The sequence below is a fragment of the Nansenia antarctica genome (genome assembly GCF_963989245.1).
Source record: "Nansenia antarctica genome assembly, chromosome: 10".
NCBI lineage: Eukaryota > Metazoa > Chordata > Actinopteri > Argentiniformes > Microstomatidae > Nansenia > Nansenia antarctica.
Genome location: NC_137680.1, coordinates 10,651,840 through 10,677,467, shown reverse-complemented (window position 1 = coordinate 10,677,467; position 25,628 = coordinate 10,651,840). Strand labels below are relative to the sequence as shown.

At 41.6% G+C, this 25,628-nt stretch overlaps 2 protein-coding genes across 2 annotated transcripts; both read right to left on the bottom strand.

Annotated features, from left to right (window-relative positions):
* Nucleotides 1-1,217: 1,217 nt before the first annotated feature.
* On the bottom strand, nucleotides 1,218-9,257 carry aldh5a1 (aldehyde dehydrogenase 5 family, member A1 (succinate-semialdehyde dehydrogenase); the record flags this gene model as incomplete). Its single annotated transcript, XM_080541306.1, is given in 12 exon segments — nucleotides 1,218-1,700; nucleotides 2,101-2,159; nucleotides 2,581-2,744; nucleotides 3,545-3,703; nucleotides 3,971-4,114; nucleotides 4,235-4,378; nucleotides 4,534-4,650; nucleotides 6,817-6,987; nucleotides 7,598-7,681; nucleotides 8,804-9,126; nucleotides 9,129-9,197; nucleotides 9,200-9,257. Coding segments are annotated over 12 exon segments (1,704 nt in total). The 3' UTR covers nucleotides 1,218-1,488.
* Nucleotides 9,258-14,412: 5,155 nt separating this feature from the next.
* LOC308166618 (CMP-N-acetylneuraminate-beta-galactosamide-alpha-2,3-sialyltransferase 2-like) lies at nucleotides 14,413-16,181 on the bottom strand (the record flags this gene model as incomplete). Its single annotated transcript, XM_080540947.1, has 2 exons — nucleotides 14,413-14,590; nucleotides 16,072-16,181. 2 exons carry the CDS (start codon nucleotides 16,179-16,181, stop codon nucleotides 14,413-14,415), a joined length of 288 nt encoding a protein of 95 aa, XP_080397073.1.
* Between the last annotated feature and the right edge of the window lie 9,447 nt (nucleotides 16,182-25,628).

The following is a 25,628-nucleotide window of genomic DNA, read 5'->3' as shown; positions in this document are numbered from 1 at the left end:
GCATCCAATTTCCTTTGACCACTCCGAGCATACAATTCACATTTTACATGTTCCAAAACACAAATTGTTCAACAGGCAAGGACATGTTTCACAGTAATTTCTTTTTAATTTTCAGAGGTAGGCTACTCCATTCATATTTACAGTGGTTACAGTGGTTCGAAATACCAAATTACACAGAGAATGACGTGACTATAAAACAGAATTAACACAACTATTCAGATGGCACTTATGGGACAACATTTGCATAAGACATAACTTCAGTTGAAGAGAACAACACAATGTTTAGATTGCTAATATCTACAACAACAAACTACACTGGTTGAGCAGCATTGTCTACAATATATTTAGTTTTGTATTAACATAGTTAGGAGAGTTCAAAATAAATTACAGTACATTTAATTCTAAGGTCTCACAGTTACAATTACCTCACTGTTACAAAAATACTGTCACAGATGACGTCTTGTGCGTTTTAGATCATCTTGCTATCAAAGTACATTTGCTAAAAATGCTGTGCTTATCATATGCTAGGCCTCATGTTAGTACCGTCTTCTCTTCATACATCCATACATACGGCCTAATCCCAAATTGAGAAACGTTCATGAATTGACATCCCACATAAATAACGTATAGATGTTATTGGAGGATTTGCACAAAGTTCAAGTTACAGATGCTTATCTCAAGACAGGGTTTGGCCTTCTAGGTCATAGAGGGCTGGGATCCAAAAGGTAGGATGGGTGTATGTTCAAATATTTTTGATTGACTTTCTCTCCTGCTCTTAACTAATCCGTATACTGCAGATCAGTGGTCAGATGGGGGAAGAGTGGTGTTCAGGGACAGATGTATTTTTAGAATCATGAGGAAAGTAATATCTGAAGCTTATTATTCAGACCATGGCATTCAAAACAACAACAGTACAAGATAATGGCAATTTCAAATATTTGTCAATAGTACCGGTATATAGTATTTATATATACCATCCTATACCAGCCTCAAGCACTCAACATTAAGCTGAGCTGCAAATGACAAATTATAATACAAATTACAATTTATTTCCCTGTGTTTGAGTGATTATCGACTCTTCTCGAGTCACTCACTCAATTTACTAAATATGCAGAAGATCAGAATAGTCATTTATGAAGTAATCATATTTGATTGTCTTCCATTGTTGTGTTTTTTTTCTGTGTCAAATAGAAGTAATTAACTATAACCTTCCCTTTTCCACACACCTCCTTCACCCTCGCTAACCCCCACCTAACTGGGAGGGGATCAGGGGATCAGGTAGAAGTAGCCCTTAACCACTGATACTGGATCAGATATTTTTTCATAACCCTAACCCCCTAATAGTTTAGGTGGGATATGGGGTACATTAGGGGCAATCTGATTCTAGTTATGTAGTTACAGGAATTTCTACCTCGAGCGAGTCCAGTAATATCCCCTAACTCCCAAGTGTAGGCGGAAGGGGGAGTACTCTAAGGGGTCCACTCTGGTTCAGGGGGTCAGGCCTCCAAAGCACATGTACTTGACATCCAGGTACTCCTCAATGCCGTACTTGGAGCCCTCACGGCCCAGGCCCGACTGTTTGACCCCACCGAAGGAGGCCTCCGGGGTGGAGAGGAGGCCCTCGTTGATCCCCACCATGCCCACCTCCAGGTGCTCCGCCACCCGCCAGATCTGGCTGATGTCCTGGGAGAAGCAGTAGCCTGGGAGGGAAGACAACAAAAAGTATGATGTAGGGGAAAGTGTGTCCAAACCTTTGACTGGTACTGTATAATCAGTTCATATAAGCAGAGTTGTACTTTATTCATTATTTAAGCAATATCACACAAGAGGGAATGCTGTTATACTGAATATCAGCACGGCCTTGTACCGAAGATAATCACAGCCGTCAATACAAATAGTTCTGCAACTGAACTTGCTCTTGAACTTGACTGTTGAACCTGAACACAAACATTTTCCTGCACAGTTCGCTACTATATGTAAGCCCACATACGTTACCGCAGGCTAGCTAGTTTGTATTATGTACATTTACGTTTCCATTTAGTGTGCAGCCAGTGAAATAAGAGTTTGTTGACAGTCGCTTCCGAAGAAGAAATCGCTCACCTGCTAAACCCACATGAGATGCATTGGCAATGGCAAGTGCTTCCTCCTCCGTGTTAAACCTGGCACAGGAGAACACAACAGCAACAATCCAAAATGTTTACTTAATATAGTCAGTGGTTAGTGTTACTGCTGTCATTGTACTTTGTGCCATTTATCCAGTAGAGATTATCCTTTATCAGTGGTTGTATGCTGTACTCACTATACACAATGGGGCAACATCCCCCTTCATGACATCAATAACAGCATCTAATGTCAGTGATGTTCTTCCTTTTAAATCACATTTTTATTTGAGTGATTTCCAAAAGTGATATTTCAACCACCCATTTTAAATGCAAAATAACTTGGTTATAAATGCTCAATTGTCTCATCCTATGGCACATACATGGTATCAAGGTATTTCAGTCCCCCATCCTTTCTTTTTTACATTTCTTTGGATGAATTCAAGTGAATTCTGGCTCCATGAGATGGCTCTTAACTGACCTAATGACAGGCAGCAGGGGGCCGAATGTCTCCTCCTTGGTACACAGCATGTCAGTGGTAACGTCCCCCAGCAGGGTGGGCTGCATGAAGGAGCCCTCCAGACGCTTGCCTCCCCTCAGCACCTTGGCCCCCCGCGACACGGCATCCGTTACCTGGTGCTCCACCTGTGGATTGGGGGGCGGGGTTACATGACAAAGACTTTACTGAATCTGCTTCATAAAGCCAAGTGATCCTGAGGCACACATCACTCCTCAGTGTCCTTAGAGACATGTTAAGGGGTCCAAGCCTGAAGGGCTGAAGGAGTTATTATTACTCTTGGGCCCTTTGCCATTTATCTCAACAACTGACTGTTCAGAAATCTATTTTGGCAATTTTCCATTTTCTCTGCTACTCATGAGTATGCATGTATGTATGCATGGTCTATCAATTTTTCACACAGAGTGTAACATAGATTTCCATGGAGTAATTCCTGTGGGATTGTTGAGAGTCTGGCTGTCCTGTTTATGAACACAGAGCCATGATTGAGGGCCTTGTGTTCATGGACAGTGATGGAATGCAGACTTGTTATCAATGTTGTGACTATGTTGACAATATATCAAATGTACAATATGAAAGTTTGGTGGCAGTCTTTGAAAGCTTCCCATTGAGAGGTTGATTTCACTGTCCCAACTCGAGTTGTGAAAGATCATTGTCTTTAGTAAATATTATACCTAGATTTAAAGCAAGTTCCTATCTTGAGTCTCATAATTAATCCACAACAGGACCCATAACTTCAGATTTTTGGAAACACCGAAACACAAGTCCGATTCACTTGAACTTCACTACACATGCTCACGGCACTACAAAACATGCGAAAAGATAAGCGATCCAGGTATTACTATTAGCGCTACATGATCTTTCTTAATTAACCACTTATATTATATAATAAACTCTTTAAAAATACAGGCCCCCCCCCCAAGGTTACCTTCTCTGCGGCGCGGACGTTGATGAGGGGTCCCTGGGTGGTGTTGGGGTCAGAGCCGTGGCCCAGATGGAGCTCTGCGTCCATGGCCTTCCCCATCTTCTCAATGAAGCGGTCGTGGATCCCACTCTGGACCAGGAAGCGGTTGGAGCACACGCATGTCTGCGGATGACGTCAGAGGGTATGCCAGGAAACAGGAAAAGGAAACGAGGGGGAAAGCGAAAGAACATTGGGGATCACAGTGTCTCGTCTCCCTGACTGTGGGAATCAACGTCAGCTGTTTTATACTAGAGCTGCTATCTAGGCCAGGTCTCTCTAATAAAAGAGGTCCTCAGACTTCAATGGGACCTCTAACACTCTAACACTCTAACAGAGGTTGAAAAATAAATAATCTAATAGAAACATGCCATTTTCTTTGTGTGTCTGTACCTGTCCTGAGTTCCTGAACTTGGAGTTCATGGCTCCCATCACAGCCTTGTCCACATCTGCGCTGTCAAACACTATGAACGGGGCGTGGCCGCCCAGCTCCATGGAAACCCTCTTGACTGTGTCAGCGGCGTGTTTTAACAGAATCTGGGGATGGAGGAGTGGTCAGAAAGATGGGTCTTTATCATGGAGCTGGGAACGAATGAAGCAACCAGAACAAGTCATAATGTGATGTGGACTCTTCAGCCATTTCCTGGCTTTCCCTACCTTGCCGGTGGCGGTTGAACCAGTGAAGGAGACCTTCCCCACCATGTGGTCTGTGCAGATGACCTCGCCCACAGCGGGAGTGTTCTCCCTGGAACAGGGCACCACGTTAAACACCCCTGCAGGGATGCCCGCTTGGTCCGCCAGCTGTAGACACACACGCTCACACACAAGTTAGTCACACACTCAAATCGCAACTGATTTGACTGTTCTGATGGGTGACTTTGAAGATGAAGGAAAATCTGAAGAGGAGTCCCAGTACATAGGCAGTGGGTGTTGTCATGGGCAACAGAGGCACTGACCTCAGCTAGCGCCAGGGCAGAGAGGGGCGTGTCCTCAGCAGGTTTAACCACGACGGTGCAGCCGGCAGCCAGAGCAGCACCAACCTTCCTGGTGATCATGGCACTAGGGAAGTTCCACTGTAGAGGGGAGAGGAGAGGACGATGGTTACGAAGATGACAACAGTATTAAATGTTATGGAGGTGACACATAGGGTCTACTCACCACTGCTGTGAGATTCTACCTCGTTGCCTAACAAAAGGTCACCTGCCATAAAGCCCAGGACCTTGACCCCCATACCTTCCTGTACTGTTCCACTACCTTCCGCTACTTGTCCAGTCCACAAATCACACCCTGACCGTATGACGTTAGTATCCTGCATTATGTTCATATATTCATTCTTACAATCTATCACTGCCCAGCCAAAAGGTTGACATTGGTTGGCGTTAGAGGGGTGACAAATACAGTTAGGTCCGGAAATATTTGGACAGTGACACAATCTCCATAATTTTGGCTCTGTACGCCACCACAATGGATTTGAAATGAAAAGATTTAGATGCAACTGAAGTGCATACTTTCAGTTTAAAAACATAACATAATCGTAAATAAAATGCTAATTTCTAATACTTTGTCGAGTATCCTTTGTAGGCAATTACTGCCTGAAGTCTGGAACCCATGGGCATCACCAAATGCTGTGTTTCCTCCTTTGTGATGTTTTGCCAGGCCTACTGCAGCCTTTAGTTTTGTCTTCAGCAAGTGAAATGCATGCTTGATCGGGTTGAGATCAAGGGATTGCGTCGGCCATTGCTGAATATTCCACTTCTTTGCCTTAAACACCTTCTGGGTTGCTTTCGCAGTATGTTTTGGGTCAATGTCTGTACTGTGAAGCACCGTCTAATCAACTTTGTTGAACTTTGGCTGAATAGGAGCAGACAGTATATCCCTAAACACTTAAGAATTCATCCGGCTGCTTCTGTCTTATGTCACATCATCTATAATAACACTAGTGACTCAGTGCCACTGGAAGCCATGCATGCCCATACCATCACAGTGTTTTACAGATGATGTGGTATGCTTCGGATCATGAGCCATTCCAAGCATTCTCCATACTTTTTTCTTCCCTTCATTCTGGTACAGGTTTATCTTAGTTTCATCTGTCCAAAGAATGCTGTTCCAGAACTGGGCTTTTAGAGATAAAATAAAAATAAAAAAATAAAGTCTAATCTGGCCTTTCTATTCTTAAGGCTTATGAATGGTTTCCACCTTGTGTAAACCCTCTGTATTTTCTCTGGTGAAGTCTTCTCTTTATGGTAGACTTGGATAATGATATGCCTACCTCCTGGAGACTGTTCTTCACTTGGCTGGATGTTGTGAAGGGGTATTTCTTTACAATGTAAAGGATCCTGCGATCATCCACTGTTATCTTCCATGACATTCAGGCCTTTTTGTGGTGCCGAGCTCACCAATGTGTTCTTTTTTTCTCAGAATGTACAAACTGTTGATTTGGCCATTCCTAATGTTCCCGCTATCTCTCTGATTGGACAGCTTCCAAATACAAATGCCACACATGGAATAAACTCAGACCTTTTACCTGCTTAAATGGTAAAGAATAACAAAGGAATAGCCCATACATGTCCATGAAACAGCTTTTTTGTCAATTGTCCAATTACATTTGGTCCCTTGAAAGAGAGGGGGCTACATATTAAAGAGCTGTAATTCCTAAACCCTTCCTCCAATTTGGATGTGAATACTCTCAAATTAAATCTGACTCCTGCTGCACGTTAATCGGATGCCCCGATACCGTTTTTTTGCCAGCGATACCAATCACTGATAATCTATGAGCAATATCTGCCGATACCGATCACATATTGGTACAGCCTAATATTAATAGACTAATAAAACAAAATATGAAAGTGAGTGTGAATGAGCCATTTAACATTTAGAGCATCTGTAGTGGAAATCCCCCATGTCTGTTTAAACTTCTGTCAATTCTCTTATGTAAGTGATGAAACATCTATTAGTTTAGTTAATTAAAACTTGATTTGATTTGATTTGACACATAGATAGCATTTAGGGATCAACTAACCACTAGCAAGATAATGGATGTCAGTGTTACTGGAGTGACAAAAATACATTTTAGCATTGTATCATTTACCCAAAAGCTGCCCTATCACTTACAGACCCTCTCTCTGTGTCACTGCTCACAAAGGTGTAATGAGGGCCTGGTGTTCAAACCGTTTATGTCAGGCTAACATAGGTAATTAATTAATTAATTAGGTATTACAAAGTGTTACAGCAATGCTCACCGGGGTGATGATGGAGGCCACGCCCACCGGCTGTTTGAGCAACAGGATCTTGCGGTCCTTGGCATTGGCGGGGACAACATCACCATAGACGCGCCGCGCCTCCTCAGAAAACCACTCCAGGAACGAGGCGGCGTAGGCGATCTCTCCCAGGGACTCTTTCATGGGCTTTCCCTGAGAAATGCAACGCCAGACTTACAAATCTTAGCCCCCTTACCAAATTACTTTTCCAAACTCGCATTCAAAGTCAATGTTATTCAAAACATCACATCACAAGTATTCATTCAACTTTTCACGGGAATCTCCATGGGCCACAGACAGAGAAAAGGTTGACACCTCCTGATAATAGCATTATAAACAGTATTAAGTCTGAGCAAACTAAATGGTGCCCTCTATTGGCCTGCAAATAAATAGCAAGTTATACAATTGAATTTTGTGTGAACTTGACTAGTACACTAACAGATTGGTCTGGTATATACTGACATTATTACAGCTGAATTATCATGCACAGATTACTTATATTGAATTTCAAAAGATGCTAGCTGGCATGTTGGGTTTTCCTATATGGTCTAGGTGCCAGCCTAATACAGGGAGCGCTGGGCTGTAACCCATCAGGCTGGCACAAGCTACCCTGTGCATCTAACAGAGCTGACTTTAAACGTGCCAACTTGTGAGCACGCGCGCACACGCACACACGCGCGCACACACACACACACACACACACACTTTCAGGTGTTGTGTAACAGCACATTATGGCAAGCTAGGACAACAGGGCAATACTCACACACTCAAATGTGATCAGCTTGGCTAGGTCCTCCTTGTGCAGCGTCAACAGATCATACCATTTCCTCAGGAGGACACTTCTTTCCTGGGAAAGGAGACAAACAAAAAACAGGAAGCATTGAAGCACTGTCGTCCTTTATGACAGAGAAAGGATTTAATGCGTCCGTATGTGTGCCATAGTCTGAGTGCATGGTGTCTTGATTGCGAGTGCCTCTGACTACAGCCTAAACGCTCACTCAAGCCGAAGCTCAAACATTAGTCTCCATGCACAACATCAGTAGGCCAGCATTTGCATGAGGGATAATAGAAGAAATGGGGAGGGGGTATTGGCTGCACAGAGTGGAAAGAAATACTGTGCAATGAATCAACCATCTTGACCCAGGATAAAACTGGGAAGAACAGGATCCTTTCCAAAAGACGTTTGGAGATGTTGGACTTTGCTATTCTCCAATGGATGCTTTGCTTAGTGATGTATTAGATGAGGGAGGGGTCAAGTTTAATAATTGTCATTGATCATTCATGGACAGCAGTAACACTTTGTAAGCTATTGCAGTTTACACAGACAGAGAATAGTTGCATTGTTATCTTTGTTAGCAAAATGGCATTATTATTGTTGGATGGGATTGTATATAACATTGCACAGGTACAGCCTGGTTTATGCAAGAGATTCCAGGAGTGGAAGGCAATGATGTGACACAATTCTAGTTTAGATGCATGCATAGTTTCAGTGAGAAATAGATATGGAGGGCAGTGTGGTGTTGGTGCTCATTAATGCTCACTAACACAATCATGCATCTCACATGAGGTAGTAGCAGTGATGTTGCAGAGCATTTCTGCGTTCAACATAGCGAACACATCACCTGCTGTGGTCACTAGACAGCGAGCCCACATCCAATGCACACGATAAATTGATGCTCAGTTAACGCCACACTGAATGAATGAATGAATGAATAAATGAATGGTCTTTATTGTCATTAATATAGTACAGGTACCATACAACGAAAACAAGAAGGGAAAAGAGCTGGTTTACATAAATAAAGGCTATGTACACTATCCACTATACTATACTATACAAATAAAACACTGTGCTGTACTCTATGCTATGCTATAAATATCCTAACATTTCCTATCTCTAAACCTTATGTGCACGAGGGTTGTCATATTGCACATAGTATTATTGCAAGTAATACAACAAAACATACAGTACCTTCGCTGTGTGTTGTTTCCAAGAGTAGAACGCCTTGTAAGCTGCGTTGACAGCCAATTTGGCCTCTTTCGGACCGCAGTCTGCGACTTTCGCGATCTCTTCCCCGGTCGCTGGATCTAATACGGGGAAGGATGAGGGAGCGGAGATCCAGCGGCCGTCCACGTAGGCCTGCGTCCGGAGCAGCTTGGCGGAGATGTCGAGGCTGTACTGCCGGTGCATGACAGCGGGAAGGCCGGGAGATACCTGCCGGAGGAAACAGCCACTTCTTAGCAGACAGAAACTGCCCATTGTAGTGCTGCTTTGTCCACGAGAAAGCTGCAAGTGCAATGCTCTTGTGTTATTGCAAACCCTCTGCAGTGACACAGGACCGAATTTCTATAAGACGCTCGTGGACGAGTCGAGTTTGAACCAGTCTGGAAGGCGGTCGTATTAAACACGTGATCATCGTGCACATTACAATAATGTTACCACTCGATCATTATCCTGAGTCTTTTGATCGTTCGTTTAACTTTAAAGCTACACTTTAACCGATAGTTAGTTACAGGTTGGGGTTATAGCCGGTGGACTGACCCTACTCAACCGCAGACCTAAACTCGCTAGAGAAAATCCCACTGAAACACATCTCTGCTGTTTGTTTGTTCGCTCTTGAGGTGGTCTAATAGTAATACTACTCACCAGGGTTGTAGTAAAATCATACGTACCTAGAACGTCGCAAATACAAATGCAATGATGACTCCTTCGTCCAGATGACAGACACTGAAGTTTCGTAACGTCCAAACCTCCTGATCACTTCTGCTGCAGTGATACAGACTATCAACGAATGGTAGTCTATGGTGCACAATGGCCCAATCATGTTTGGGGCATTATTAATTCTGACGGATCTTATTTCAAAAAGGATGTTGTGTTGTTCCATATGAGTAGGCGGCCTATTATGAATATATGATTGACTTTAAATGCGAGCTTTATAGAGGATTTATTTGATCATGGGGGATTAAATTAACATCAAATGTACATATCATATAGGCTACAAATGTTGGTTATTTGCAAACCGAATGCAGTCAACATGTCTACAAGGAGTGAAGGCTAATGACTTTGCTCCAAACGCTCTGCGTTCTGCATTTCAGGGTCATTCCAAAGATTCCAAATGTTGTTACTTCAAAGTCTACTAGACACTTTCAAAGTGAAAGAAACATTCAAAAACATTTACATTTACGCCCCCTTGCTGTGGCCCACATAAAATTTGCTCAAATGCACACACGCACACACACACACACACACACACACACACACACACACACACACACACACACACACACACACACACACACACACACACACACAAAGAGACAAGGTCATGTGTCTCTCCTCCTAGTCAACATAGACAAGGTCATGTGACTCTCCTCCTCCTAGTCAACATAGACAAGGTCATGTGTCTCTCCTCCTAGTCAACATAGACAAGGTCATGTGACTCTCCTCCTCCTAGTCAACATAGACAAGGTCATGTGACTCTCACATGACCTCAAAGTACATAGCAGGCCCTTTAGCTGGTCTAACCTCTGGAGGAGGTGGGGGTGGTCTAACCTCTGGAGGAGGTGGGGGTGGTCTAACCTCTGGAGGAGGTGGGGGTGGTCTAACCTCTGGAGGAGGTGGGCTGGTCTTAAATAAGAACGATATTCCATTTGTTCATTTGCTTCTTTAATGAAATGACTCTGCAAAATGACAATAATCAAACAAGTCCTGAGCATAGTATACATAGTATTGGAGTGGATTGGAGTGAATTGGAGTCCGAATTTCTATAAGACGCTCGTGGACACGAGTCGAGTTTGAACCAGTCTCGAAGGCGGTCGTATTAAACACGTGATCATCATGCATGCACATTACAATAATGTTACTCCTCGATCATTATCCTGAGTCTTTTGATCGTTCGTTTAACTTTAAAGCTACACTTTAACCGATAGTTAGTTACAGGTTGGGGTTAGCCGTTGTTGGACTGACCCTGGAGTAACTTAGGGCTTGAAGTGTCTTGACAGTTGCTGTTTGTTTGTAGGTCTTTCTGCCTTTAGTTTTGTCTTCAGCAAGTGAAATTCATGCTTCATTGGGTTGAGATCATTTTAAATGTACTGTCTTCTATTTTTATTACAGCTTTGATGCCCAGATGGGATGGGATGGGACTTAACCAAAGTCCCACTAGATGCATTATGGACTATAATGATAAATGCATACACACAGACACAACATTATTATGTTTTACTATTCTATTATTGTATTGCTCAATTGTATCTTGCCTTATGTATCTTTTTGTTGCCATTTTTTCTATTGCCATTTTGTTTTCTCTTGCTGCTGCAATGACAACTGAAACTGAAGCCATAAGAATGTTGCTCTCTTGTACTTTATTACAGATGTAATACACTTTTGGCACACATGGCAATAACATATCAGAAATCTTGAATTGTTATTATTATTTAGCAATTTAAACATGTCAACCCTGCAAGTTTGTTTCCTGAGGGTTAGCTGAAAACCCCACTGACAGATGACAGGTAGATAATGACAGGTAGTGTACTGGGGGAGTGGTTGAGGGTGGAGTTAACCAGCTATTGTTCCCACCTATTACCTGCCTGTGAAAAGTGGCTATGAAAACAAACTTTGAGGGTGAATTTCTCTGTTTGTTGATTTGGGGGGTATCAATATTCAAATATGCATAACTTCTTCAACTTGTATCAGATTTCAATGTATGACACATCATTTGAAAGCTTTCTACAATCTGCCCTTTCATAATTTGGAAAAAACTGAAAAATGACTTTGCCCTACTTGGGGACTTTTTCATCAGACCCTGTCACATTTCAAAGACCACTGTCATTGTATCAGCACATGTTAACACATGTAAATAGTAAGATAGCTCATGACTGTGTCCAATAAATCCATTTACAAGTGCATTTATGCAAAGTAGACTAATCACAATCCTTGGAAAAACTGGAGTTTTTGTATTCCAACGAGCTGCATAGTGACATTATACTCGTGATTTCCACCATGTGGTCCAGTGCGACGGAATTTGTTTAAAGGATGCCAGTAGTGGTGCCAGTTTCCATCTCTGTCTGCCCCAAATCCATAAACATTCACCTGCAATGAAAAAAAAAGGTTTTATATGTATCTATATTTCTATCTCTATATCTATGTCGGCCCAATTGCAACTAAACATTCTGGCTTGGTTAGTCATCCGGTTACTTAATCCAGGGAGGCAGGAGATCACTGGGAGAACAACGGGTGCATGCATGTTATTCAATGGCAACCAAAAAGCCTACACAAGGTGGTGAAAAGAGCCGTATGGGATGTTTGGGCACAAATAGACGCGTAACGCTTGATAACAAGTGCAAAATGCGAATAATATTTGCTGACCAAGCAGAAATGGGAGAGACAATACAATGATGGAACGAATCTGTCCCTTTTCTGCCACTCCCTGTGCAGAACAAGCGAAAGAGGAGAACGGTTTGACCCTCCTTTGCGCGCAGCTCTCACACTACACACTGCATATGACCAAAGAGAAATGTTGATCTGGTTATTTACACAGCCATCGTAGGTGTCATTATCAGTTATTGATCACAATAATTGTCCAAAAATCACAAAACGTTTTCTACCTCAACCCGCAATGGCATCAGTGTTTGTTCATCCAAGCTTATACTGGTCCTTCTACTCCATACTACAACAACAAACTATGTTTTGGTAGGCTTGAATTTCTCAGAATGAATACAGGCCAGGTCTATTTGTAAACATTTTTTATCTAATAACAGGCGGGTGGAAAATATGTATTTTGTAATTTGACTCTACATTAACACTGTTGGAGCTGCTCTGTGGCTGTTCTCCTTTGTTCCATTCTTCATTAGAGTGTCACCTGAAAAGTTCAGATTGTCTCTTTCAGTTATATAAGATATATATAACAATGAGTGAGAGAATGAGAGCGGGAGAGAGAGATACAGCAGAACACTCCTCTCAACTTGTCGTATAGTCATTTTTGGACGGAGGCTCTGCAGGAAAATGTGGTCTACTGCAACTGCACTTCTACACTTGTTTTCAGCATAATTTCTATTTGCCATGGGTTGGACATGACTTAAGCCTATTGCAGACCTACATTAGGCTATAGGCATACTAGCCTACTAACATGGTAGCCTTTATACAAGATGTAACTAGGCTATGATTCTGACAGCCTAGTTGGAAACTGTAGGCATTACACTCGTCATCAACAAGAAAAGACCAGAAGCTGTCATGAGGCAACGATTACCCTGATGGATAGGAGTGTGCAATGTTGTAGGCCTAGAAAGCTTCTCTTCATGGACAACTGGAGAAGTTTCTCCTGGCCGATGAGGACAACTCATATTTCATCTAAACATAAAAATAGGCATTTTTTTTAAGGTGTAGGAGTGAGTTGGGAGGGACATATTCTGCTAGTGGGGTCCGGTGGCATCCTCCACCCCCAGAGGATGTATTCTTTTAAAGGGTTAGGGTTTATAGTGAATTTTGACTTACATTGAATGCATTAATATTTTACTGTTTATTTACTTTTTACTTATTTAATATTCTCTTTCAGTTTGAACTTGGTTTGAACCCTCCCTATGAGACACACATTGTTGCATACCTTTCACTGAATACCCCTATTCAATCATGCCTGGTACAGGCCAGTGACACTTGCAAGAGATAGCACTGAAACATACTGTATTTTGTGAGATTTGTAGAATCTCTACTTAAACCTCATAGTAATTGTTTGATTTCAACTTTTGGAGTGTAGAGCCACTGTATTTGACATCAACTCTCTAGAAATCATAACTTAACTCACCAAGTCCTTGTTGGCCTTTATCCTTTTCTTAAATTTCCTGTTGAATACAACAACAATACCTCAGTTGATCATTGTGATGTTGCCATGTCCTTTTTTCTAATGAGCTTTTAGCCAATGTGTGACAGTGCTTTCAGTAAGTAAGTAAGTAAGTAAGTAAGTAAGTAAGTAAGTAAGTAAGTAAGTAAGTAAGTAAGTAAAGCTTTATCTATAACCCTAACCTTTCATACAAGAAATGCAGCTCAAAGTGCTTTACAACAGGGATAAAAACATATACAAGCATAAAATGAATAAAAAAGCTGGGGAAGTAGATAAAACAGTAAAAAGAAGGTAAAGATAAAATACAATAAAAGAAACAAATGTAAAAAATAAATAGATAAAACATTTAATAACACGGTCTTAATCCCCCCACACAAGTGAGGTTCTATCCCGTAGGTTCCATTGCCTTCATAAAATGCTTAAGGACTTTGTACCACTGAGTCCCTTGCCTTAAAAATATTTAAGTCCCTTGCCTTGACAATATTTAAGACTTGACTTTATGAAAATATTTAAGACTTGACTTTATGGAAATATTTAAGACGTCCCTTGCCTTGAAAATATTTAAGTATTAATATGAATACTATATATATATAAATATATTATAATTATATATTTGAGTATTTTTCAGTGTCAAAATACCTGTGCTAACGTTCTAAAAGAGAACAAGAAAATCATTAAAACATGTTATGTACTGTAGGCTATCACTAGATCTTCTGAACCAGTCAAAAGAAAACGAGTCCATGGTCACTCACTTAGAACCTATGGTTAAAGCACTGCGGAGCCACTGGAAATCCAGAGTCTTGAAAGGGAACAGCACCAGACGAGTGGTGTTGTCCAGGTCCACAGCACTCTCAGGGTACATGACGTGATGAGTAGTTCTAGTCCCCACATCCTCTTCATAGCCTTTGGTAGGTGCCTTGTTCATTCTGGTTGAGACATTGAATATAAAATAAGTGTACCCTCTATTGTGATTAAAACATGAAAATCAAAAGATGTTGAGGTAAATCTTAACAATCTCGGGACCCAGAATCTCATCTCTCAGTTGAGCCCCACTTAGTGATGGGTTTGCTGTCAGATTCTCCATACAAATGCATTTGCATAAGCTGCTTTTAAACATGTTGCAACAATGCAATTACTGTAGTAGCATATGCAACAAGCAAGTGTCTTATCTGTCATTATAACAGAGCCCAGAATCTCATCTCTTTCTTTTCACTGTGCATTTAGGTTATTTCTACATTCAATGTTGTAACACAATAACCTCCCTCTACAAACAGACTACTGCAATACTCTACCTTACAATACAGTACTGTAGTGGATTTCATTGATTCTTAGTAGATTGAGTAGTACTTATAAAGCACAGAGAGCTTGAGTCAAATGGCTCAAATAAGGCCTTTTATTAAGCAAAGTTACATGAGCTCAGAGAGAAAATAGCAGAGTCAAAAAAGCCCCCAACGTGGGCTATAACCAGAGTTATTGGCACTGTCCACAGGCAGAATACATTCTTATCTACACCAGAGTTATTGGCACATCTCTTACAGGAAGGGAAAAGCCTTCCTTTAGCGCTCAATTCCCCAGAATGTAGAAAGACGTCTAAATGGACACAAGTTATACACTCATTATTCTCAACAATGTCCACACTCAGTCAGATCTTTTAGTTGACCATACAGCAAACATATTTTGCTGTATGGTCAAAATATGCACCAAAATACAAGGGACTCAAAATATGCACCAAAATATGCACCTAGAGCAGTATTGGAACCGGTACAAGGGTATACCAGGACCACCATCAGGTTGTATTGCTGTCATCTTTATTGTCTTTATTGTGTTGTTGCATCAAAACTGTGCTTAAGATTCTCTTTTGGCAGGACCTGTGACCATGCTGGATGCAGAACGATGCAAATATAACACTAAATTTATGGACAGTGTGTACGCCGATAATATGCAAGGAATTTTTCCTGGATACATGGTGTACAGGTTTTTGCCCTTGCTTGCTTGCTTTGTGCCGGTGGTCCTTGGCCTCCCCTTGGGGACCGCTGGGTTTTGATTGATTAATTGAAAACTTTATTAGAAGATTTGCAGAAGTAGGTACATGAAAGTACATATTACATACAAGGTCAACTAACAGGATAAAAACCCAAGAAAGCCACTGGCTTATTTCAATTGGGGTCCTTGATTGGGTACTGGTAGGCAAACTGGCTAGTAGTCGCTCTATTGGTAGAGGGCTGCAAGGGAATTTTTCCTGGCTACATAGTATACAGGTTTTTACTTTTGCCTGCTCGCGGCAGTATTGATTGATTGATTGACTGAATATTTTCACTGTGTGAAGCGCATTGAGTTGCATCTTGTAAGAAATGCGCTATACAAATAAAATTTGATTTGATTTGATGATGTTTTTCTCCAACAGTACCTTATGATGACATCATTAAGGTCAATGTGGGCTCCATAGTGGGACCCCTTGAGGTTCCCAGAGTTCCCCACCACAGCACAGGTCCTACAGCGGTCAGGCCCTGCATCCATGTATAGCTCTCTGTCCGGGATGACCTCAAATAGCTCCTCTATCGCTTTGCTGAAGTCTCCATGATCTTTCTGCAACGTCTGATGATGACAGACCATACAGTACATGAGCACAAACCCTAAATCTGAACTAATACCTTCTGCACAAACTGTACACATTCAGCTTGGATTGATAGCCAATGCTACCAAATGAAAAAATATAAAGTGATCATGTTGAAAGTTAAGTGCTGTGATGGGGGGGGGGGATATTTTCAATAACACACTACAGGAGACATTTACCTTCCACCACTTGATTGTATCCTCAGGGATTTCTTTGTTTGCTCTTGTCAGAAATGGATTAAGAGATTGGTTGAGATGCCTTATAAACCAGGGATCATCCTCTAGCTCTGTTATACATTTGTGACAGGCACAAGTATTAATGGAGTTGGAGAGCATCATGTCCAGCAGGCGGTTGGTATGTTCCAAAAAATGCAAAAACATGTTGGATGAAGTCTGACCATGCAAAAACACAATGAGAGTGCCAGTACAAACAAGAAACATGAGAGCCTTGCTTATTCTTTTCATGGAGAAACGCATATTGTAAATAGTTTATTTTGGGTAGCAGGGCACTGGTTGGATTTCATCTGAGATTTTCAGCAACTGTGAATAAAAGAATAATAGATTAGGTGTATAATTCAGATACAATGAATGGATCACAAATTACTCATCCTATCCAATAATTATTTATATTGGGAGTCCAATTGTATAGGTGTGTTTCTTTTTTGGGGGGGTTGAATACCTTTGAGAAAACAAATAACATTAGAGGGTATTTGATTATACAAGTTATTAAAAACAAAGAAATAGGCCTATTTTATTACTCATCATTCTATTAATTGATTACTCCATTTTATGTCCAAGTAGGCCTATGCATAATCAACAGTAAGTACAAGGTTCTGTTTAATTCAGTACAGTGCTAGCCTGCTGAGCTAAACCCTAGTTGTTAGCTCTAAAAATAAATTCATAAATAACTGCAAACAAAGCATTACCACAAACCTAACCATCCAGACCAGGCTTTCCCTAGTTTTGGGGAAAGCCTACTGCACACTTACCAAATCTGCTCCGCCACACATCAAACCAATCAAATACCTTGCTTGGACAGAGCACCAAAGAGAGACATCGTGTCTGCACAGGTGTCCACTAGATTAGTGCTGTAAGAGCAACAGTGCATGAGGATGGCCCACATAGTTAAGGACACAAAGCTGATCATTGATTATTACCATCAGAGTACAAAGTACTGTACTATTACCATTCATTTCTCCACTTTTAATTTCAATAATTTGCAGACGTTCAGCCTCATTTGACACTCAATTTTAGCATAGCTTTTACCACGCCTTCATCGACTTGGTTTTGTGTATTGATTACACTTCTGGCAAAACAGAATTCAGTTTTTCCTCCAGGTTATCTTCCATAGAGAACTCACGAGAACTCACCTATCTCACCGATCTCATTAGGAAGGAGATGCAGGGAAAATGTGTGGCCTGGTGTTACTCGACCTCCAAAAGGCCTTTGATACAGTCGATCATACCATCCTGCTATCAAAAATGAAGGCCCTTGGTTTGGACAGCGGGCTGTAGGATGGTTAAGATCATACCTGTCCCAGAGATCCCAGAGAGTGGACGTGGGTGGAGTTCTATCAGAGGCCATGCCTATCTTCTGTGGGGTCCCCCAGGGCAGTGTTCTTGGGCCGCTGCTCTTTCTATTATATATTCATGATATGAAGGCTGCCTGCAGTAGCCCCCTGTTCCTTTACGCTGACAACTCAGCCATTCTAGTGTCCCATAAGGACAAAAGCTGTATCCAGGACATCCTAACAAATGACATTGGGAAGATTAAGATCTGGCTCTCTGAAAATCGGCTGTCATTACACCTAGGAAAGACTGAGTCCATGCTCTTAGGGTCAAAATGTAGGGGGGTAAGGAGGGTAAAATGGTCATAAATACTAGGAGTGACAATAACGTCCCAGCCCTCAGTTAAATACTTAGGTTGCATCCTAGATGAGACGCTAGGAGGTGCCCCTATGGCCCAGAATGTCCTGAGCAAAGTCAATACCAGGACCAGGTTCCTCGCCAGGAAGTCCCCGTTATTAAATCAAAAATGTCTTAAAACCCTAGCCTCGTGCCTAGTTCAGTGCCATTTTGATTATGCAATCAGCTCATGGTACTGGAACCTCAACAAACCTCTAAAAACCAAACTTCAAACAGCACAGAATAAATTAATTAGAGTGGTGTTGGGCTTCCATTACAAAGCGCACGTTGGAAAGGCCCAATTCACGGAGCTTCAATGGCTGCCAGTTGAAGCCAGAGCCAGTCAGATGCGTCTTGTGACAGTCCACAGGGTCCTGAACAACAGAGCTCCGGCTTACTTTAATAATCTCTTTGAGAGAATAGCACACTCACACAACACAAGAGGAAGCAGCAATAATTTTGTCCCCTGTAGACACGGTAAAAAAATAGGGGAAGTCTCATTCAGATATACAGGTGCAGTGGAATGGAACAAGTTGCCTTTAAACATCAAAGAAACTGACAGTACAGCAGCTTTCAAGGCAAAGATCAGAATACAGCTGTTTAGCAACATTCCACTGTAAACGAAATAGAGAGTTATAGGACAGGAGAAGCACTTGTATGTTCCATGCTAAATGATATGCACGCAGTATGTTCTAGGAAGTTTTTATTTTTTTATTGCTTTTATTGTTTTATTGTTTTACTTGTTTGTAGGAAGTTTTTATTGTTTTATTGTTTTACTTGTTGGGTGTTTTTGATGCGCTTCGTCTTGCACATTCAAGGACCTGTTTGTCTGTTCCTTTTGTTGTACTGTATGGGAGTGGCTGTTGGTACGGCCCCTTCCCCTCGTGGACCTCTAACATGAGGGACAGCGACGGAAACAAGTCACAGACTTTATCGCTCTATCCCTGACAATCACAAATGCCTATGTATTGTATAAAATAAATAAATTAAAAATTCCAACTTCAGCAAAACACTCAAATTACAACCTAGGTATAACAGGTTAATATAGAAGACTAACACTGGACCGGTATAATACTTTCTTATAATACTTGCTTGTATATTTATCTACATTGAGATGCGAAATTAGGCATGTGGGCAACAATGTCACAAACAGTGTCACAAACAAAAAGTGGTTTCAAATGTAATATGCTTAGAGTGACCAAATTATGGGCAATCAATATCATGTTGATAAAGAAATGCCTGTTACGGTTTCCAATTCATAATGTATACTAAACAGTTTTGCTTACCAAGACCAATTTCTGGGTACTAGCGAGATTTAAACTCATTAGTTGAGGTCAAATTTCACCTAATGACAGTTTGGCTGCTCCACGACGATGGTCTGCATCTCTCGTGAATCGAATAATTCATTCATAATTTAATTTAGGCCTACTACGTGAGATACAAAAGGTTTCAGGAAAGCCACTTGAACTGCCAAAGGCTCATAAGAGTGACTTCAAGAAGTACTTAACGTGGGAAGGCTTTCGGTAAACTCACCCTGACATGGACTGATTACATTATTATGTAAAAAGAGTATTCAGTGAAATGTGATTTATTAATATCCATTTTCATTAATAATCATTGTTGTATGCATACTGTATCACCAAAACAAAAGTAGGCTATAAGCTAATGGAATGCATGGTACCGGCTACTGTCATTGCACCAGTCCCTTGCTAATGGCACTGTTCCCTCATTTCACAAAACCACCGCCGTCATTTCAAGAAACTGGTCTTGATCCTGAACTACCGCCCCATCTCCATCCTAACTTTCCTTGCCAAAATCCTGGAACGTATTGTTGCCTATTAAATCCAAGTCTTCATGACCACCAATAAATTGGTGGTACCTCTCTGGATTCTACCCACTTCACAGTACCAAAACTGCCCATCAAAGTTGTCAATGACGTCTCATCTGCTGACCCACTTAGATCTCAGTGCTGCCTTAGACACAGTTAGTTGTTAAATCTTACTCACTAGGCTGCTGAATCTGGTTGTTGAGGGCACTGCACTCCGCTGGCTCCGCTCATACCTCACCGATAGAAAACACTTAATCCACCTTAACGGTGGGAAGCCAAGGCTCTGTCCTAGGCCCCTTAACAGCTCAACAGCAATATACAGTAAAAGGATTTAACACAACTGTTAACTTGTAAGTTCCCCACTCTACTATCACTCAACCATGAACCTTTTAAACACTGACCTACTGTATGCAGTACTTATACAACAGTTAGTTCCGACCAAGTAATTTGATTGGACAAGAGGCATTCCATGAGTGCCGATATACAGTATAACAGCACTGGGACTTTTAACTATATGTATCACTCCGCCGCACAGGTGTTCTATTGCTTGTGTTCAGGTTACTAGGTAACAGTCAAGTTGAAGTTCAGTTGCGGAACTATTTTTTATTGGCGGAGCCAAAATAAATGATTAGGCTTAGCAGGGCTCCGTGTCTGTGCCATGCGCAAGTTATTGTCGCACTGTTTTTAAAAATAAATAAATAATAATTTAAAAAAAGCCCAACTTTAAAAATTACTCTTGCTCTGTGCTGTCACTTTGTTGACCTTGTATGGAAATGTGGTTATATCATCACGAGTTCTCAACATAAACGCTCTAGGAGTTCAGATGCCAAACTACCGACATGTTTGCTATACGACTTGGCAGTAGGCAGGCATCTGTCAGCTCTTTCAATAGCCTTTTCACACCGAATGCTTTTTTTTTTTGCTGTTTTCGGCCCAATACATTCGACGAAATGATGACATTAGGTGCGTGTCCACTGGCGATATAGAGCTGACTACAGAGATGGTGAACGTTAGCACTAGCTAACACTAGCTAGCTATTTACCTTAGCTTGGTGCCGTTCAGCTAAATATACAGCTCGTTGGTGGACACAGCCTAAAAGTTAACTTATCTAGCCAGCTAGCTAACGCTATAAGGCTGAACTGCTCGAACCTGCTGAAAACCCTGAGGCCTAACATCTTACGTTAATATAGACTCGATGACGGTGTAGCTAAGAGAAGCTGCTCTGACTCGGAATACAATAACGTTAGCAAACATTTTTTAAATACAGAGCTAGTATTGACGGTCCAATCAAACTGCGCTCAACGGAGTAATGTGGGAATAGTTAAGGAGATTTGTCACCGGGAATAGGCTATTATGGCCAAACGTGGGTAGGCTAGGCTATAGCCTAGTTTTTTATTTCTAGCCTGTTTTTTTTTTTTTTCAGAAGCGTAGCTATAGATACAAGGACAACAGTTAGTTAACGATCAAGTTTACTGTAGGCAGGCTTCGCAGGAGTCCGTGTCTGTGCCATGCGCAAGTTATTGTCGCATAGTTGTAGCCAATAAAGGCTTATATGCAGGGGTGCACATAACTGGTGCGCCAGTGCGCATGCGTTGCCAAAATGCATGCTGCGCGGCAGATCAGCGGCATGAACGCGCTCTTGCGCACCAACAGCTGGAAGCGCTGGGAGAGGAATTTACTTCCTCAAAATCCAACTGCTGACTGCTGACTGCTGCATCACTGCAAGCCCCACTAAGTAACTATTTGCCGTCCCCTCAGCCGAAGGCCCGACGAGTAATCCATCACAACAGTCGACCGACGACGACCACGGCGACTCCCCTCACGAAAACATTCGGAAAGTATCGTAACTCGTACTTTCATTCCGCGTATCGCGTATCGCACGGTTATCACGCCGACACGTGAACATTCAGTCCCGAACGACTCGTCGCTAAAAGGAAAAACAACACCAAGGGACTTCACGTTTCTTTTCTCTGAAGCTTTCAAACGTTTGTTTTACAGCTTCATTATCGCACCTAGACCCCTGACCCAGGGAATATGGTTGGGAATTCTAATAGAAGAAAAAAAAAAGACTTTGTTGCACAATCAAAATAATGAGCTATTTAAAGTGATAGCCTCCTCTACCATGGTTGAAATTGAGGACAGTGATAATTTACAGCAGTCAAGAGAGCAGTGATGATGATGATGATTAAGCTTGTAGCATAAATAAATGCTTAGGCTGTAACTTTTTGTTGAAAAGTTGATTTCAGTGTTTACAGAACAGAGCAGTGCTTAAAGAGATGTCAGTTGATTTCATTGTGTTTAAAGGAGTCTGACAGACTTTCATGCTTAAAGAGCAGTCATTTGATTTTGCATTTGTTTCTTTTGTTTTGCACACAATCATTTGTTCGTTCATCTTTATTTATGAATAAATGTCGTTTTGCTAATATAAGTTATCCATGTATCCCTTTTTTATCCATCCTGTGGGACGGGTCGTGACTCGCGAGCTCGGGGAGCACCAAGCAGCATCCCTAGGTGCTCCTCTGAGCACTGGCCCCAAAAAGTTATGTGCACCCCTGCTTATATGTAGGCTATATAGGCTATTATATAACATTTATATACCCAATACCGACATGACGGAATGCCCATCATATGCCAAATGAAAAAAAAATCCATGTCAATGACAATTGTGGTCATAGTTGTCAATAGTGGTAATTTGGTCACCATGGTGCGGCTGTGACGTCACAATGGTGCGCCGATGACGTCACAATGGCTCCCCTGAGGTGGTCTGGGGCAACGGTGAGGCCTAGGCTCACTTGTCACCTGGACACTGTTGGACACACACCTCTCAGACTACTACTACTACTACCTACTAGAACCACAGAGACCTTCATTTTCAGACAGCCTCACCCACACAGAAGATGGTCAGTCTGGAACACCCGGCCTGGGCCAGAGTAGGAATGGAGATCACCTCACACGAGCTGAACAAGATGCTGGAGAGCAAGGAGGACTACAAAACCTCCATCCTGGAGACCTGGATGCCTGACCTGGGCTGCACCACCCTGCTTCTCAGCGTGGCCGCCCTGGTCCTCTTCCTCTTCCTCATCTACCTGTGGGTCACCAAGAGGAGGAGCCCTGGACAGCCTTTCCAGGGCCAATGTGGACTCCTGTACTTTCAGGGAATGGAGCAGCGCATCGCCACCCTGGAGGACTTCCTGTGCTACATGTATAGGAGGAGGGCCATGGAGAAGAGAAGCCTCACAGTTGCAGGAGCAGGTCCATCTGAAGAGAAGATGGACAGAATGGAGCAGCGCATCGACGCCCTGGAGGACTTCCTGCGCTACATGTGGAAGAGGAGGGCCATGGAGAAGAGAACCTGCAACTGAGGACCTGATGAATGCTCATCTTACTGCCAAATGTAGTTTGGCACTAAGTAGGTTAAACATATGATGAGCATTGCAATAATATCACATTAAAACTTGTGAAATGTCATTTACTTCTCTCTGGGGTTTTTATTAAGAGAGTGGTGTGCTCTTATAAACCCTGCTGGTGGTTCTGTTACACTTATAACAACGCATGGTAATATCTTCTTAAATCAATTAATGAAATTGAGTTTAGCGGCCTACCTGCCAGTCCTTTCAAGACATGTATTGGCAGTAGCCTATTCGAATTTCAGAATCAATATCAATAATAATCAATAACCTATTTTTCTAAGCAGTAAAAGGTGGTGAATAAACATTACATAGTCGATGTATTCTACTTGAATACTGAATATGAGATACATCTGTGGTTCCAGGGTCGGAGTGGGACTCATTTTCAGCTCTGGAGTTTCATGCCTCAGACCGGCCCACTTTAGTTCACAACCGATTACAGTATATTAAAATCATGTAATTACAACCTTGGTATTTTAGTCTGTGTTGTTTATTAAGCTACTTGTTGGATACTAAAATGAAGAATATAATTCTGAGTAGTTTAAGACTATTTATTGAAACAAAGTACAGGTACTGAGAGAGAGGGGAGAGAGGGGGAGAGAGAGAGAGAGAGAGAGAGAGAGAGAGAGAGAGAGAGAGAGAGAGAGAGAGAGAGAGAGAGAGAGAGAGCTGCGTGTTCCAGAGGAGAGAGAAGAAGAGAAGAGCTGGTGCCTTGCTCCCCATTTTTATAAACAATAGTATGCAAATACAGTTGTAAACAATGGCCTATCACCTTCACTGAATAGATGCTTGAGGTGTGAAGAGTAGGAGACCCCAATATGTCACCCTGCCTAAAAGTCATTCCAGGTTAAAGTTCAAGTCAGATTCACAGGAAGTAAACATATGGCCCTTAACTCAGATTCACAGGAAGTAAACATATGGCCCTAAGACAAAGGACGTGTTAACAAGGTGTCATAAAACCCCCCTTGTCAGGAGAACAGGCCCATACCATATACCCATGCATGTGTGTGTAAGTAAAATATACTACATCTGTAATAGCGGACTCACTGTTCTCTCCAGTCTTCTCTACATTTACAGGATGCTGTCATGGGTTTGCTTCATTGTTCCCACGCTGGTACAACAGCTCACCTGTGCCTTCTACTGTGATAGTAGCAATCCCATGCTGGACACCTGTAGGAATAGTTAAGGAGATTCGTCTGTCACCGAGAATAGGCTACTATGGCCAAACAAGGGTAGGCTAGGCTATAGTCTATAGCCTATAAATATTATTTAATGTTTTCAGAAGCATATAGATACAAGGACAAGTTAGATTAACGATCAAGTTTACTGTAGGCAGGCTTCGCAGGGCTCCGTGTCTGTGTCATGCGCAAGTTATTGTCGCATAGTTGTAGCCAATAAAGGCCTGTATATAGCCTGTATATGTAGGCTATATATGCTATTATATATAATTGATATACCTAATACAGACATGAAAATAGATTGTATGCCTCTACAAATAACCAAGTAGCCAATTGACGGAAAATCCGTAGCTACTTGGAATAAATTGACGGAAATCCGTCGTAGCGACGGAGAACTTTAATCCCTGGCATCACAGGCCTGGCAGAACATTACCAATGGGTCGCACACTTCTGGCAGTTGTTCCATATTCTTTAAAAAGTTGTTTATGTGACATAATATTTCCTTCCCTAAATAAAAAATGTAATATATATATACAGTATATATATACCAATCTGTATATTTAAATGTAACCAGATTATTTGCTGTATTTGATCTGACTGTTCTGGAGAATAACATTCAACATAATTGTAACCAGCAATTTTTGTATGGCTTTTAAGAAGGGTGGTACATTGTACAGTATTTAACTTCCAATGTACAGCAAATGAAATGTTATCTGTATAAAGGCAAAAAGGCCCCTTACCTTTTAAATAAAGGATAAGCTTCTCTTAGTAATCTGCTGTATAACCAGTTTGAGTGTAAGTATAGTTTTTGAATGATTGAAGCTTTTAGTGAGAGGTTCAATTCTTTGATATTTAATAGTTTCATCCCACAATATTCACTTTCATTATAGACATGTTTAATTTTGTCTGGTATCTTACACCTTGATCATATTATTGGATCTGATGGTAGTTGCTTGAATTTCGATGGCCATTGTGACGGAGATGCCGTCACGACCTGCCGACTAAGTCGGACAGGCCATATATACACAGACACA